The sequence below is a fragment of the Trachurus trachurus genome (assembly GCF_905171665.1).
Source record: "Trachurus trachurus genome assembly, chromosome: 16".
NCBI classification, from domain to species: domain Eukaryota; kingdom Metazoa; phylum Chordata; class Actinopteri; order Carangiformes; family Carangidae; genus Trachurus; species Trachurus trachurus.
Genome location: NC_139902.1, coordinates 23369550 through 23387303, shown reverse-complemented (window position 1 = coordinate 23387303; position 17754 = coordinate 23369550). Strand labels below are relative to the sequence as shown.

At 41.0% G+C, this 17754-nt stretch overlaps 1 protein-coding gene across 2 annotated transcripts in view; it reads left to right on the top strand.

Annotated features, from left to right (window-relative positions):
* mbpb (myelin basic protein b) overlaps window positions 1-17754 on the top strand; it is a 63885-nt gene that overhangs the window by 41542 nt on the left and 4589 nt on the right. The window contains exons 4-5 of one of the 2 annotated variants that reach the window (XR_014596061.1): window positions 6062-6609; window positions 15395-15499. Coding sequence is in view for 1 of the 2 variants with exons in the window: in XM_083990105.1 (XP_083846231.1) it covers window positions 6493-6609; window positions 15395-15499 (222 nt within the window). In the remaining variant the exon portion in view is untranslated. Of the gene's footprint in view, window positions 1-6061; window positions 6610-15394; window positions 15500-17754 lie in introns of those variants that run through there. The other variant, XM_083990105.1, reaches the window with a different exon arrangement.

Sequence of the window (17754 nt, the reverse complement as noted above, 5' to 3'; positions counted from 1 at the left end):
TCTAGAGCCATGTGTTTGACAGAACATGTGCAGAAGATGTCTTCTCGACTCATTATCTTGGGATTGCAGCACATGAATAAATATTTTATTTATGAAAAGGAGCCACCAAAGTGAAGGCAGCACGCTCTCAGCAGACCCCTGCTTTCTCTCTGCAGTGTTATGCATTAGCCTGCTGGATAATTGGCCCTTAGTGTTGTTTACAAGTTGTTTTGCATAACCAGCATCCAAACAGTGATGGCCATGCAGCTGGTGGAAAGAAGTGTCTTTCTAATGTGATGAAGGACTGTACACGGGGGGAAAAATAGAAACCTGCAGCATCGCATTTGACTTTTCAACCCTTTCAACGCTCGCAACCACAATGAAAAAAAAAATCAAAGCACGAGATGAGAAGCTTGTTTAAATATTTCCAGTGTAAACACTTTCATGGTCAACTATAATAAATTAATAAATGGCAGTTGATGACCAAGAAGTGCCTTTAAATGACACTGAAATAATGCACAACTAGATTAATCTGAATTGTCACACAGACAGATACAATGAATGAAAACTCTGTTTGATGGGCTGAGGCTTTCATTAAGCTATCCTAGGTACTGAGTGATCGTCTGACTCACGGAAGTTGTTAAACTAAAGGGAAGACTGAGTCACAGAGGAAACAAGTCGGTCTCTGATTGACTAAAATTTAGACACTGGGCCTCAGCCTTAACTAAAAAGTCAGGACATCAGAACATCTACCATAGACAGTTTTATCAGGTTCATTTCAGGTTTTTTTTTTTTAGCTTGTACTGTGAGAACTGAACTCTTTGACATACAAAGGAAAAAAGAAACATATAACTATATGACGTGAAGAAATGAGGCAGCTCTCTAAGGCCTTGTAGATAAAGTATATAAACTCTACATGAGGCAGAAATAACACCAACAAACAAGACTATAGCTTCATTATCTCGCATGCTGTGCTTGTCAGATTATATTAATTATCCTTCTTGCTACCAGCCATGCAGGAGAATACTGTCCCAATTTCCTGTCTCTGCCCATAACACATATTAAAAAAATGAATTTGCAGCTGTGAACTGGAAGCTTACTTAATAGAAATGCTGTTGTACACTTGTTTTCTATCACAATTTGCTAATGTAGCTGAAATTCTTATCTAAAGTAATTTAACAATCAATTCAGCAACAACATATTTTCATAATGGAGGTTTGGTTTGTTGATAGAACAACACAAAGAGATTTGAAAATAGTTGATCATAATCACAAGCAGCAATTTAAGGATCGTTACCTAGTCTTTTTCTATTTAATGGACTTCCTCTGGCACACAGAGATGACCAATAACACTGATCGCTATGATACCATGTACGGTGAGTGGTAATGGACACAAATACTGTTCTTATCTTTGACCTACGGCAGCTTAGCAGAGATCATTTTATGGTAAATAACATAGTGGTAAACCTCAGAACAATAACAATATCACTGTGGTAAATGTGTCTGGAGCTAAAAAAGAATAGGGTTTGAGTCATAGATTTTTGTTTTTCCACTGGCCCAGTAATCACTGACTCATCCACATTGGTCAACAGTCCGGTATATTCGTCCTCTCGTGTATTACGGTCAGTTTGTGTGTTCGGACACTGAATATCTGCCTTAATGCACCTTTAATTACAGCTCAAAGGGAGTCCGCTGATAAAACATTAGTCATCAATATACAACCCTTTTATGGCCAAACAGAGTGAGAATGCAGTTCAGTGTTGTGCTGAGTTCAGCCATGTTGGTATGTTTTCTCTCCCTGTGATCTGTGTTGTATTGTATTCTCATGGGAGGTGGTGGGAAAAGGGAAAAGGCAACATGAGGTGATGGATGATGGGAATGATTGAAGTGGACTTGTGGGTAGGCAACTGAAAAGCCCAGATTTACAGCTTCCTTCAGAGGCACCTCTCCAGAGGTCACGACCTAACATACTGTTTACTGGAATTGGTGGTTTTGAAAAAAAAAGAAGAGGAATCGACATATGTGTTAAAGGTGTACAGAAATGGCCGTTTGTCCTGTTTGTCGCGCCGAGTTGTCACGAGCTGCAACACGAGTCTACCCGAGTGAGGAAAACGAATTTGATTGGTCGTTATCGAGCGGGCGGGATATTCAAAGCTTGGGGCGAGTCCGAGCTCCGTGTGTGTGTGCGTGTCTCAGACGTTTGAATGACGGATGACGGATCCAATATCAGTGGCTGATGAATCGTGTACAGGCTGACGTATAATCCGTGCGCCTGCATTATCCAATGCGAAAAAAAAAAATACACACTTTCATCCCGGATTTACTCAAAAATAGAATTTTGCACAAAGTTTGGCCTACAACGTCTGAAAGATGAGTTATCACATTAATTTTATGACCCAAAGTGGGCTCAAATTCAATTTTCTTTTCTGTACACCTTTAATAATACATGATGATATATGATTTCATGTTGGCGGTTGTTTGGTCTTGTGGATCTTTTGTTTAACAGTTCATCGGTTGCCTTCTCTCTGCCTGGTTTTGTAAATCTGTCGTCACAGACTTGCTCCACCTCCCTATGCTCGTATTTAAGACCAATTCCCTCAAAGAGGTGACGAAATACACATTAAACAAACTTGATGAATTGTCTGTAGATATTGCAATAATGATAATATTGTGAATTCTTTTGGTCACGATTACCATGTGGTGAAAGGCTAATATTATGACAGCCCTAAAATATACTGTTCATAACAGACAACTTGGAGACACGTTTTATTTTCTTAACTATAAGCAGATTATGAATTAGTTTTAACAACAATGCTATTATTATACAAACCCATACCTCTGTGGTAGGGAATGAAGCTCCGTGCACATTCACTGAGCACTTTCTTGTAAGCAATAAACAAACACTAGGTACTACTTTATCCCTTTTGCTCAGTGGTTCATTGCATGGATTCCACAAGAGATTCACAGCACAATGGTGTAGATCTGTGAGCTGCACATTCATGCTGCGAATCTCCTGTTCCTCACACCTCAAAGGTGTTTTATTGGATTCAGATCAGACGACTGGAGGGACCACTGAAGCTCACTGAGCTCGCTCAACGCTCATTGTTGTGTTCATAAAAAGGCCACATTTTGCATTGTGACATGGTGCATTATCATGCTGGAAGCAGCAGTTAGATTGTAAAGATTATGAAGTGTGGGCGTAAAGTGTTTCAAATTCCCCAGAGCCGAATTTGTCTGTCCACTGCAGCCTCAGATTTCTCTTCTTTGCTGACAGAAGTGAAACTCTCTCTTACTGCCTCTTACTACAGGTATAAAGTGGTTACTGTGGCCTTCCCTCTGACCGCTCTCATCAACAAGGTGCTTCTGTCCACAGAGCTGCTGCTCACTGAACGTTTTTTGAGGGGTTTTTGTGCACCTTTCTGAGTAAAAACCTCTAGAGATGGTTGTGCATGAAAATCCTAGGAGATCAGCATTTTCAGAAATACTCAATATATAAAAACCATGTAGAGACTGTAATGAGCCCCACTGTTGGGTGCCTAGATCACGAGCCAGCTTCCTCCCAGATGACTGGCAGGTCATTCTCTCTGCAAAAAAAAAAAAAACTCCTGGGACAAACTTGAAAATGGAGAGTTGTTTTTCACTTTGTTTTAGCCACAGTAAGACGATTTTAAAGGGTGAAAAACTGAAAAAAATCAACACTGCTGACAGCGTGCACAAAACTCTCCAAAAGAAAAAGTATAATGAGAAATCCAGCATGCAGTTATCAGTATAGCGTCAATTTTAAAGAGTTTTTAAAGCCCTGGGAAGAATATGCAGAGCTTTCACCGCCGGTGTAATGGCTCATCATGCAGAGAGACCTAATGTTATGCTAAATAGCTTTATACTGACTTGTTTGATTAATGATGCAGTTTGGAGTCATTATCAAAACTTTTATTTAAACCCATTATGTCCAATTTGCTTTCCTCCTGTAGATTTAACTCAAAGTCAGTGAGACAAGTGAAATAACAGCAAGACATGAGCGGCACAGATTGGTTAAATTAATTCATTTTTTCTATCAAATTTTTATAGAGATGCCACAATGATAAAAATGCATAAACGTAGTAGCTTGGATATTAGCTTCATCCTTTTTGACCAAACCCTGACCAGATAACTGATTTTCCACATTGAACTAATTAATTTAGTTGTGCAGTTTTGCTTTTTAGGAACAAAATCTTGATAGAAAGTCTCTGAGTAGCAGCTGTTAGCCCAAAAGGAGTCCAATTAGCTTACAAAGGGGACTTTTAAGTGTTCCAGAGGGGCTTCTTCTTCTTTCAGAGACTTTTTCACCTTGACAAGAATGAAATTATGAATCAGACAAGATTCACTAAGTGCAGTGAAACGTGGCGAGGCTGCTGCAGCCATCTGGGTCATGGCATTATGCTGAAGAAACGGCCTTGGTAGAAGGAGGTACAGTATTATTAGATGATTTCATTAAAGCCATTTTACCATTGTGTCTCATTAGACAAGGTGTTGAAAAGACTTGAGAGTTCTTTTGTGAATAAGTTTAGGTGTCATGAGCTATCGGGTCTTTGTGGCAGAGCCAACCAAGTGAAGCAGCTAATGGCCTGTCACAATCAAAAACATGTACATCTCTTCTTTGCTGCCATGCTCCGTAAAAACAGTTTTGATTGTACATTTAGAACTTGTGGTTTTCTCTTCTGAAAACTTAATGATCTAGAAAAAAGCACAGCAGACCATCCATCTGGTGGGCGACAGGTACACATCATCATCTCTTAGCCTGGCTTTTAGGTAATCGCCTCAGATAAAGCAACAAAAGCTCAGCTGAACCTTTTCTATAAGTGTTTTTTTCTTTTCTTTTTTACAAAGCCCCACATTTGGAGCGGCGATGTGTGTATGACAGATAGTGTCTCCTTAGCCCCCTCCCCCACCAACCCCAGGGAACCAAAGTTGGTCCCATCCTCTGCAAACAGAGTGAAATTTGAATCTGCTCCTCTTAAACATTCACATTTGATAGATGACTTGCAAATCCACCAGGAGGGAAAAAGTAACTGAAGAATTCATCGAACCAAGTAATGAAAAATTATTGTGGTGGTGGTTTGCTGTTACAAATGCGTTGCTTTTGGAGCAATTCCCTTTAAAATTGCAGCAAATCATAGCGTAATCCTCAACATAACTTACACTGCAAGCCCAGCACTTGCTCCGCACCCAGAGACAGCGGCCTCGTGGCTCTCGGCTCCCAAATCAGATAAGTGTCACCGTGGATTGGGTTGAAAATCCATACTTATAGGAGTTATTTTAGTGACACTGGGCCTTTTGTTTCTCTGTAATAACTATGCAGCTCTGACAACGGCCCACTGTTCAGCCAATATTAGCATGCTGATTCTCTGGTGTAGTGCTACACCATTTCTGCCAGTACAGTGTGTATATTGTTTTTGAGGCAGGAATGCACTGGATGTCCTTTGCTGTGGGAGCTGGCTAGCTTAATGGATAGCTGTCAGAGTGGACTTTACAGGACCAGCTGTATTTCCATCTCACTGGAGCAAATGCACTTGAACACACATTGTTTTCACGGGATTGAAGTGAAAGATAAACGATGCTCCGTCCAGGGCAGGCTGTGTCACGTAGATGTCGAACATGTCGAGCTGATTGATGTGTATCTCAGTCATTTTTAAGGGGCTTCCCCTCATAAAAATGTATGAACACTTCCCTTCAATAAATCAAGATGTATACAAGCACTGTGTTGTACTTGCGTGAAATCAAGTTGGGATTTCGCCCTAGCACTGGTTTGACACCCAAGAAAACAAAAGTAATCTCCAAGAAATGACCATTTTTTTTAATCTAGTCAATGTTTTTCCGAAGCTTGTGTCTTAAATCTCATGTCTATGTCATGTTGACACCTTTTTCCCATGCAGCAGGTGAAGTTCCCTCTAGTTAAAATGTGATGTGTTAGCCCCGCTGGCCTCTGCTGCAGGCTGCAGCAGGAAGGGCATGGCCACGTCAATGGCCTCCATTGTGCTGCTGTGGCTTGTTGTGTGCCATGCAGGCCCAAGCCCATAGATGACCCTTGTTTTTTTTCTGCGCAGGCCTGGGTGAGGCAGATGCGAACCAGAACAATGGCTGCGTCTCGGAGAAGCCGGCGGTGACTGACTCCACAGGCGCTGAAGGCCCCCACCAGCCCTGGATCGATGCCAGCACAGCTGACCCCGACGCCGCCACACCACGCCCCCACCTGGCCCGCCTCTTCTCCCGAGATGCCCCGGGCCGAGAGGACAACACCTTCAAAGAGCGACCCTCCGAATCGGACGAACTGCAGACCATCCAGGAGCACAGCGGAGCGGCTTCAGAGTGTGGGTCGGATTGCCCCGAACAGGACCTAGAGTAGGCTAGCTTTTTTTCCCTCCCTTCTCCTTTCTTTTCTCTTTTCCCTCCTCTGTCCTTCAATCTCTCATTTAAGAGAGAGACAAGAACCCCACATTTGACAAATATCTAAGTACTACCAACTACCGCTACCACCATGGCATCTGCAAGCTCCGCACAGACCACCTTCGGGCTGGGCCGCAGGAAGAAGAACCCCGGCCTTCTGGATCAGATCGGAAAATTCTTTGGAGGGGACAAGAAGAGGAAGAGCAAGGTGAGGAAGCAGGGAGAGTTGAGCTGAAAAAAAAGCAGAGAAACTCAACCTTTCTTACTGTATGTATCCCAGAACCACTTTTTACTTCTGATTCTTTAGAGAAGAATTTGTTGCATCGTATTTGTCATTTAGAGATGTGTTGGTTCGACCATTGTTTTATGGTGACTGACATTGTCCTACAATTCTCAGCAACCAGCTTAGAGGTAAATAATCGCCACAGGATAATGACTTGGGGTTGATTTATGTTTTTATTACGAAGAGGCTGTGATTTTGAATCATTTAAGGATAAATATCTATATCGTTTCTGTGTTTTCTTTTGTTTGAATGGTACTGACATTAGTAGCATTTTCTCTTCTGTTGAATTAACATATATCTGTCGTAGATGTGAAACGGTGGAATTGTTCACTTGTTGCTGCTGTAACGCGGTCTGTTTAATAGAACGTTTGACAAACTGGAGTTAAGAACGGCTGTGTTTCAGTTCAGGTACTTCCCTAAGTGATGATGATGATGAGGTTGGTGTGAGAGATGGGGAATTGATTCCTGTGTCGTTAACACATAATACTGGTACTTTTTATCGATTATTTTAACAGGCATTGGTTTCTTTAAATAGAATTAATGCTGCTTGGAAAGTTCATCTCTTTGATTTCTTTGGTCTCTGGGTTAATTTTTAAACATCCACGATAAGTCAGCCACAGGGAGGTACTTCACTACAGTTTGCACAGTGCAGCAGTCTGCTAAGTCACTTTCAAAGTTAATGATTATGCGATAAATGATCAAAGAGATAGAAGATGTATATTAACCCAGAGTAGCAGCATATTATCATCCCCAGTTTGGGAATATATATACGAGAGGCTGCGTCGTATAAAGACAGAGTAGCTTATCTTATGTATCTTGCTGACAGGTAGTTGAGCCTGCAGTGCTTTTTAATTAGTCTGTGCTCTAGTGTTGTCAGGATAGCAAAATGTTGACCGTTGGTAATTATGAAGCTTCACAGATCAGGTCTACTACTCAAAACAAAACTACAAAACTGGAAGTTTGATCTTGTCTTACTGTCAGTCTTTGCTGCAGTGGTGAAAGCTCCATTTGTATTGCTACAGTAGCACCAGTTTGTCCACCACACCACTTCAGACGGACTGGGATCCTCTTATAGTCACGACGGACTGCTTGGCACCGTCGACATGGCTGTTAGGAACCAGACTGTAGCTCTGCTGGTTCCACGTCCTTTCAGCCCATGGGCCATTCACCCACGGCGATGCCGTCTGGAGGTGGCGTTCCGGTACCAAATGTGGTTTAAATGTTTGGCATTGAACAGGCATCGTTATCCTGACAACACTGTGGTAACAGGCTAAAGCTAAATGCCAAAGCCTCTTGTAGTGCTTTCAGAAAGAAGACATGGGAGTGTTGCTCCGTGTCCCATCATGAGTCGCATCCGTTCATTTTGACAGTTGTCGTGAAGCATGGACATTAGTGCTGATGGTGAACGGAAAGCTACTGTATAGCACAGCGAGCTAAAACTGTCCTCTCTGATTATAAACTTTTTTTGTCCATCTTTTCTGGCCCTGGAGAGCACTGATCAGAGTGCTTTGGCACAGTATTTGCAAAGAGAACAGCACGAACATATGCATCCCCCTCATATGCCTTATGCCAGCTCTGAAACAGTGTTCAGTGTAAGATTCAGGATTTAAAAAAAAAAGAAAAGAAAAAGATTTTATATATATATAACGTATGCCACAAATCTTTATTTTAGCCTGTTGTGCTGATCAGATGTTGTTTTTCTTTTGTGATATGTTACTCTTGAAATGTTCAGGGAAAATGTCAACAGAACAAGTTGTGAAGCTTTCATATTAGTTTAGCGACCAATTTGCTGCAGTATTTGTTTGATTTTACTCGCTTCTCTCTTGCCATAAAATTGTACATTGCTCTCCATACAGATGACAGGTTTGCTTAAAAAACAAAAGACGTTGTACAAATATATTTATATATGTATTCACCAAGGGTTTGCCTTCAAATGACAAATGTTCACATCTCAAGTAAAAGAGAGACAGGTTCGCCCCACCTCTGTTGCCTCTAGCCAAAAAACAAAAACAAAAAAAAACTGCTTGCACTAACTTCCTGCTGCAAACACATATTTTACCAGAAATAATACATCATGAAGACGTATTTTCAGTTTAATTTCCGATCTACTCTGCCTGTCTGTGTGCACAGATTCATCACAGACGTTCTTAATGCATATGTTGACTTCCTGGCTACAGTATTAGTGGGAAAGATTGTGTCATTGTTTTCTGTTATGGACTATGATATGCATGCTTATTTCCGTAAAGCTAAATTGTTTTGATATTCAGTAGGTGTAGAGCCTTTTACCATCTGATCCCTTGTGCTTTTTATGATTTTTTTTTTTGTCTGATTTATTTCCAACATTTTCGATCCAAGCCAGAGGTAATGAGAGCTGACACCAAAACATAAAACAAAAACACTTGAGCCTCAGGACATGAAACAACTGCAGGAAATTTGCAATTCAACTCTCAGAGGGTTTTTGATCACTTTAAATGACAAAGATAGTGATTTGCAAATTGGAAAAGGAAAATTAAGTTTGCATAAGCATTAGGCAAAAGAACAGAGAATATTTTCAAGTCATGATACAGTGGAAACCACTTATAGTGACTGTCTGATCACTGTAAGTAGATGATTAGCCTGCAACTTTCCATCCAGATTACCATCTAATTGATATACTGTAACTTCACTATAAAACAGACCTAGTGCTTTTAAAGATAAAAATAACACGAACAAGCTCCCTTTCCTCCGAGCTCAGACTGAATGACCAAACATTACAGTGCACTCATGTCACACACCTGCTGCTGTGAGAGCTGGGGCGATAATTAGACACTGTAAAAGTCCCAAAATGTCAGCAGAGTGGGAATGAAATGGAAAAATAAGTCACTGTGCTGGAGCAGGGAAGATATGACATGGCAGGCGAGTGCATACATACTGTACACACCGTGAACTTAAATTGGGAGAATGTATTATACTCAGAGGGACTGGACACAGTGTGGCTCCAAATATAAGTCAGAGGAAGCCTGAGCCTGTGACAGCTACAACAGTCTGGACAGTTTTTTTCTATATAAAGGGTCCAAGGGGACCACGTCACCTCATAACTATAAACAGCATCTGTATGGGGATCCTTCTATCCCAATCTTTTGTTCACTATAAGAGGTTTTCCACTGTATTTTGAGGTCATAATTTGCATATTAATTTGCTGATTGGTAGACAGCACCAGGCATGAAATGATAACTGGAGTGATTACTGTAAATGAAATCAGGCTTTCGCAGAACAGCTCGCAATCAAAACCAAATCTTGTGCGATACCGTACTCTAACCCCAGTGTCTTGGATGGAGAGGGTGGTGTCAGCAGTGACCCCCACCCCCCCACCAGTTCCCCCCCCCCACCCCCAGCTCAGGTTCACATGTCTTTGACCTAGTCGGAGAGTTTGTGTGGAGCGACAGCAGCAGCAGCAGCAGCGGCGGCTCGCTGACACGATCCCTGTTTTGTAAACGCCTTCAACTTTGCAGTGGATACTTGTAACCGTTTTGTATCTGTTGTGATCTGTTGTGACCGGTGACCTGTTCCTAACCTGATCCTGTTCTAAAGCTTTTTTGGGGGGGATTATTGCTTGATTAAAACTCTTTAACAACACCCTCAGCTCTCTCTTTGTTTTGTTTTAATTCGTGTTTGGCTTGATGTCTCTCTTTTTCGTTGTTCTGCCTTTAAAAAAAAGAGTGTGAGAATCTGTTTTAACTGCTCTGCTAACACCTGCTCTGATTTGTTGTTACTCCCAATTTTCAAGTGGCTTTGTAATTTGTGTTTTGGACTCGCACCATGGAGAAAAACAACCAGATTTCACTTTCAGCATTTATTCAGGTTTGTGTGCAGACTCGACTCAGCCTTTAAAATCACAGACATTTAGACAAAGAAATACATTTAACCACTCAGTCACTTTCTTGTGTGCACGGCAAAACAAAACGATTTATCAGAGGAGGTTTAATGAAAATTTTATCTTCATTGTGATAGAACTAGGTAATGGATGGAAGGCTTGACTTGTTTGTGTGAGACAAGGAAAAAATAATAAAACACCTTTTTTTTCCAAATTCTATGATCACCACAGGGTTGCTTTAGTTTCCTGCACATTTAAACTCATTTAAGCTCAGTTTGGAGAAAAGTGTTACCACATTTGAGTCATTTAAAACAGTAAAGAACATGAACAGCAGCGTGTTCATGTGGATCTCATCCCCCCTGTGAGTTCATCTCAGAAATTCAGTCGGCTTAGGCTCATTTAAATTTCTGTTTTAGATGCAAAAATGTGCAATTATATTCATCCTAGTTAGACCAAAAGAGACAAGTTCACCCAGGCACCCCGGCACTGGAGATTATTACGCAGTGAAAACAAACAGTGTCTAGGAGTTTGGACAGACATGCATTTTAATTCCATTTAAACACAAGCTGCGAATGATTGATACTGCAGTATTAACAGCAGCAGCGCTTTATCGAGTCACGCATGAAGGAAGATGGTGCAGCCTCTGTGTGTGGAGCCTCTCAGCTGCACAAATTAAGGTGCGAATATTACTCAAGCATTTCATTTGTAGGATTGGGTTATGTGCTACCTAAGGGACTGTATGGAAATTACTGTGGTGGGGAGGGGGATCTCAACAGCGTGTTTTTATTAGAAAAAAACAACAGTTGCGCAGTACCTCACAGCAAAATAACACTGAGGGGTTTGTCTTATTATTTTGCTATTATGAACTAAAAGTACACAAATATGTGATGTTAAACTCTTTAACTCACTCCTTGGCATAATTACAGCAAATCTAAAAACCCCAGGCTACCCTCACTCAGGAAAAATAAATGGATAACCATTCTCCTTTTCTACACTCACATCATTTCTGTACAGTCCCTTAAAAATCTGTCTTTTTTCCTGCATCACTCTTAATTGACAGCACATAATAATGGCTTAATCAGCTTCTTTTTACTTGATATTTGATCTTGTCAGACACAGGACCTGATAGCGGTCCACGGGGGGAGACAGCAAGCTGTGGCTGCTGTGTTTGTTTCTCTGCTGCCTGACAAACTGCTGTTTGTGAACCCGATCGATTGGCCCCTCGCTCCCTCTGTTCATAAATCTGGACGAGTACGCCCACAGAAAAAAGAAAAAGAAAACAGAGTTTGTCCTCAGAGTTGAACGCAATTATGATCCCCTTCTTCTGGCTCAGTAAGGGCACACATGTTGATAGATGTGAAGCACCCTGCAGAGCGTGATGCGGCAGCGAGGCTGAAGCTGTCATCTGTAATGCTGCTTCCTAACAGCCACTGGGGGGCAGAGAGGCTAATTGTGAGTAAATGGATGAATAAATATGTGAAAGAGTGCTGTGTCCTCCCGTTCAGCACACATCACAGTCGTAGTTGACATGAGCAGCAGCTCATTTTCCCAGAACCCAGGTATCCTGGCTCAAATTGATAAATGTGAAATACAGGTTTTTCTCTCTCTCTTTTTTTTGTGATGCTGATCCATGGAGGTTTTCACTAATGACAAAGATTTAGAGATTCTCAGCCATGAGTCTCCCAAGTCCTCTCCCTTGTTCAGGATTAATTATTAAGTATCATTCATAATGAAGGAGACTCCTGGCCAGGCAGTGACCTCTATCCTCAAAGGAGGCACTGGGATCATTAACCTGCACTTTGTGATAAGCTAGGACATGAACATTTTTCTCCATCTGTGTCCTGAATTCTGCCTTCTCCCTTTTTTCTCATCATTATTTGAGTATCTGAAAGAGTCAAGAGTCAAATAATTTAGAATATTTTTTAAAGAAAAGAAAGAAAAAGTGTATGTATTTTGTATATAGTATTGAATTTATGTCTGACTGTTGTCTAGTCTGCATCCCAACATAAAATAACTGCAGTTTAATCTCTTTCGCTCTCTTCTGCTATTCATATTCTTTCTTTGTTTTGAGGATTAAGAAAAGGATCAGAATGGAAGAGTCAGACAAGAAAAACAGCAGCTATGACCAAAATAATCCATCTCTATACACAGTTCATACAAATTGTGTATGTGTGTGTGTGTGTTGCAGGCAGATGAAAATGTGTTCTTTCATGTCTCCTTTCACCTCCTTCTCTCTCTCACGCGAGTTGAAGTTGAAACGCTTCTTCTCAGACATCAAACGAGGTTCGATGGTTGTGACCTCCTTCTTTTTTTTTTTTCAAAGACACCACTGAAGTTTGAGAAGAAAGTTTGAGAAACTGAACGGCAGTGGCAAAATATCCTCAACATTTTCCCAAAATAGTTTATCAGCATTTTAAAAACAGCTCCGACTTGGCAGAAAGCCTCTGTGTCACTGCTCAAGATTTGAAAGCCATCATCATTAAGAACACACCAGCAGCTAATGGAAACCTCATCTAGAGTTGTTCCCCCTCCCAAAATGTGTAATAGTCATTTGACATTTGGATGCATCTGCTTAAGCAGAGTAGAATAATTCATCATCATGAGAGCTGCTACACAAGTTGGCTGTTGTTGTTTTTTTTTCCAAATGGAAAATAAAATGTTTTAATGCAGGAGAAGAGAGGAGAATGAATACAGTGCCGAAAGATAGAAACTCTTTCACATCAAAGGGACAAACTGGCTGAAATTGAGACTGCACCAGCCTGAATTCATACTGCATTATTTGATCTCCCATTCCTTTTCTCATCTGCACCATTTCTCTTCTACTATCCAGCCGAACAAAGGTACAGCAGCGGCCACCAAGGTTGCTCTATTCTCTCCCCTCCCTTTCATTTCTGCTTCAATCATGTCAGAAACAGGCATGCAGCACATGTAACACGCACAGACACATGCACTTATGCAAGAGGACATCGTTAAAGGGTCACGACTGACGCCACGGGGAAGCTGCAGAGCTGGAATACACATGATGACATCAACAACAAGAAAGGGCAGATTTAGTCCTATTCAAACAGATGAAACAGTCATTTTAATACATATAAATGTGGTGAATATTGCACATTTACCTTTGTTATGTAAGATATAATAGTAATCCGCATGTCCATTTGAGTGGATTGTGCTCTTGGTGGAAACCTTTCTCTTCTTTGTGTTTCCTTGCCTGTGTCATTGGTCCATTTTCACAACCCCCCCCCCCCCCCCCCCCCAGAAAAACAAAACAAAACAGTAAAGCTGGCCTATAATGCAACGCCGCACATCTAACGTGTTGTAAATGGTGGCGGCGGTGAAAGTTTCCTCCCTTTTGGTTACCTTAAGGTCTTTGATGTGAGATAATGGATGTGAATCCCCCCCCCCCCCCCCCCCCCCCCCCCCCCCAAAAAAAAGGAAAAAAAAACCCACACACATACACATTTTCCTGTTGCATTAATGGGGGTCAGAGAAAGGGATGAAGGATGTAACATTAACTGGAAAGTGGGTGGAAATTAGTTTTTTTCTCCCGTGGGCTGCAGGTTGTTGATGGTGTTTGTTGTTAGAGGAATCATACTTTTCACCTTTTATGTTAGATTATTTTATTTTTTTTATTTTTTTATTCAGGCCTAAAACACAGCATAGACCTTACAAAACACTCATCTTGATGTGGCCTTTGTGGAGTCCGACTTTGAAGCACTTGGCTGCATTGATTTGTACTTGGATGATAATTAGTCTTCTTAGATAAAACTGACAAGAAAATACTGACGATTTTAACTGCTCATTTGTTCCACTTTAATTTGTTTTTAATGACTCGCGGCCAAAGGTTTATCGACGGGTTAGGCTATGGGTTAATGAGGTGGGCATCGTCTGAGACATGTGGCTGCTGCTGACTGAGTGATTATCCGTGGATGTGTGGGAGTTAATGGGAGGTTTTTCACTAAGTTACCTCAGCGGAACTTAACATGAAAATATTCATATTCAGAGTTTTGTGGGTAAAAAAGTTTTTAAAACTGTGAAGTGAAAAGCTGGTGGAAACTGCCAGTCTTCTCTGGAAAAACATTCAACTTCATCACATTTCTGAGCTGTACACTTTATTTTAAATTTTATTATTTCTCTCCCTCACTGTCAGCCACATGCCCACGACCACATGGACTAAAGCGTTGTCATGTCATCAAAAAGCCAATATGAAAAAGTCTTATTTATAGATTGCTGCCTTATGTAGTAAATCACAATTGGTGCCACCTTATGGCATGACAAAAGGTGCGCATAAATGTACTAACCTACAAATCAATTTAAAAAATATTATTATTATTGTTATATTTCATGTTTCAGGTAAGTAACCCCTTTGTATGCAACAGTTTTGAGTTGAAGCTATCTCACATCAGCTGCTGGTGCTACAGTATAGCAACAAAGGAAGGTTTAATGTGTCCATTAAAAAGTGAATCATTTTGTAATTTTAGTGGGGTTTTTTTTATTATCATCAACAAAAGAAAATCTATCCTTCAACAGGTGAGTACAACCTATGCAGTTAAGTGCTAAGTGTTATCTCTAGTATTTCAACCTTCTAATTTAATCACAAGAAGGCGTTTTAAACTCTTTTTTTCCCTAAATAATAGAAGCACTCATTTCTTGGCTCTAGTAAGAGGCCTTTCTTTATTAGATAAGAATTAATCTTACATGTAATATTCAAGATTTTCAGTTATACCCAGTGAGCTGATGTCTGAGCTTCAAGATGTCTCACTCTCAAGAGCTTGAGCCCAAGTAGTTTTAGTAGGTGCATGAGAGTACATTCATATGTCTATTGTTCCTTTCCTTCCCTTTCATTTTCCTTTCCAGGGATCTTTCCGTGGTGCTCTCTCCCCAGCTCCTCAGAAAGCCTCTGCGACTTCCCCACGTAAGCGTGCAGGAGAGAACGCCGTGGTCCATTTCTTCCGTACGATCGTGAGTAATGCTCAGAATGAAACATATCTCCTAAGCACTCACAGTTTCAAAGGTTAGATGTGTCTAAGTACATCAGCAGCAGTGCTCTTTCCTTCCACTGCTCCTCCATGTTTGTCTCTTTGCTGCTCTGATACTTTTCCTTCTACCTGATTTCTCACTAACTCTCTCAAACCTCTTTGACTCTCTGTCATTAACTCTCCTTCAGGTGTCCCCTGCCCCTCCTAAGTCCAGGGTGAGTCTGCTTTACATTGCTCCTTTTGTATTAGCTCAAATGTATCTGAAAATACATAAATACATAGATTCATTTTCTTTTCTCTCTCACTGTGAAGTAACCATAGCAATATAGTAAATATGCTTGAAGGACAACAGAGCCTATCATTATTTGTATATATATCTATGATAGATAGCCAATATTTCATGAAAATATTTGTACATGTAGTTCTCCAAAAAAAAAACAGCATTTTGAGCATGAAAACTTTATTTAGCGATGGGGCTGCATCGTCGTTCAATAATGATCATTAAAATAAAGTGAACACTCCTGCCTCATATTGAATGTGAATGCCGCTAAGCAGATCTTATTTGTAAGAAGCTGTGCCATCACAGTGCTTTATTGACTACAAATTCACTAGCAATGCGGCACTACAATTAATCAATCAGATCTTCAGACAGAAAAACGAGAATAAAAAGACCCAAAAAGATTTTTAGATGTGTAATATATACACACACACACACAGAGTGCAGGGCTATTCGCTCCAAAGGTTACACTGTTGAGTATTATTGATGATTATCTATTACTGCAGGTCAGTGGCTTTGTTGTGGCTGAATGTCACTAAACTTGTGCTCTTTTCGACGTGAGCATCTGCCTCGCTCCTCTGTCCTTTCCCCGACATATCTGCCCCTCCCCCCTTTTCCTCTGTTCCTCATCTGCTCCTGCCCCCCCGTGACCCTGTGACCCCTGTGATTGCCCTCCCCTCCCTGGACGGACCCTCCTACCTGCCACCTCTCCTTCCCATCCTGCCTTTGCGATGAGTAAGACACACCTTTCTATTTGTCTCCCCCCTCTCTCTCTCTTTTACCTCTTGTCTCTTTGCTTCTCTACTCATCCAGTGGAGAGGACTAGCAGCCAAGATAGGCCTGGTAGGTGGTTTGAAACTGCAAAAAACACAGGGGTATCATGCCTAATTAAACTGAGGCAAGGCCAAGTGAGGTCTTCCCCTCCAGCTGCCTCTGAGTGTGACGCCTGTGGCTCCATTTCCATTTCGTCTCCATCAACCTCTTTAGCTGCCATTTGTCCATACATCAGAGATAACGCCCTCATTTCCGTCCGTCTTATGTCCATTTTCAAAGAGGTCATTCTCATTCTGTATCTTTGCAGCCTGACTCATCCGCATCGTGTGCACATATTGTATATTCATGATAACGCAGGCATTATTCCGCTCTTCATTATCCTCGTTTCATCTCAAAATTCCTCTGTGGCTGGCTGAAGTGATGCTGCCTTCTGCTTCATTTGGCGACATTATCAACACTTAATTTAAGATCCTAGTGAATGTGCATGCATGTGTGTGTGAGGCTGTGTGTTCGCTTGTTCTGAGTAAAGCAGAAGAAGCATATTTAGAGGTAAAAGGCTGAACTGTGGACAAAGGAGACGGGTGGGACTGTATAAATATTGCCAATTATTTTTCACACACTCCAAAACTGCTCCCTCAATTCCTATAGTTCATTTGCATGCGCATGTGATCAAACAGCCTTTTCACTTCTTCCTTAGCGACAATATTTTGAAACATAATCATGAGAAAATACATTTCTCCATGTTATCTACTGTGAATAAATAGCTTCCTGAATGTCATAATGACACAACAGAAAACAGGCTCTTCAAAAACGGATTAGTATTGGGTTTTGCATTTGCAAAGTGTCAGCACATGGTCATACTGTGGTAACCTGCAGATACCAGATGATAGATGTCAGATGACAGATGGCATTGAGAGAGGCCTTTTTTTGTTTTCTTTTTTAGGAAGTCTTCCTTTCATGTAAAATAATGCAAACCAGAATGCAAACTGCTGCTTTGTAGATAAATCCCATGAATAATTCAAAGAAATGCCCTGGATGAAATTGTTGCCAGATATGGAATGCAATTACGCCGTTAAACTAGGGCGGGGTTGGATTGCACCAGAATCGATACCTGGTTTACGTCGATTGTTTAGGTTTTTGTAGAGCACACTTCTCCATCACACCAGACCACAGAGGGGGAATATTCA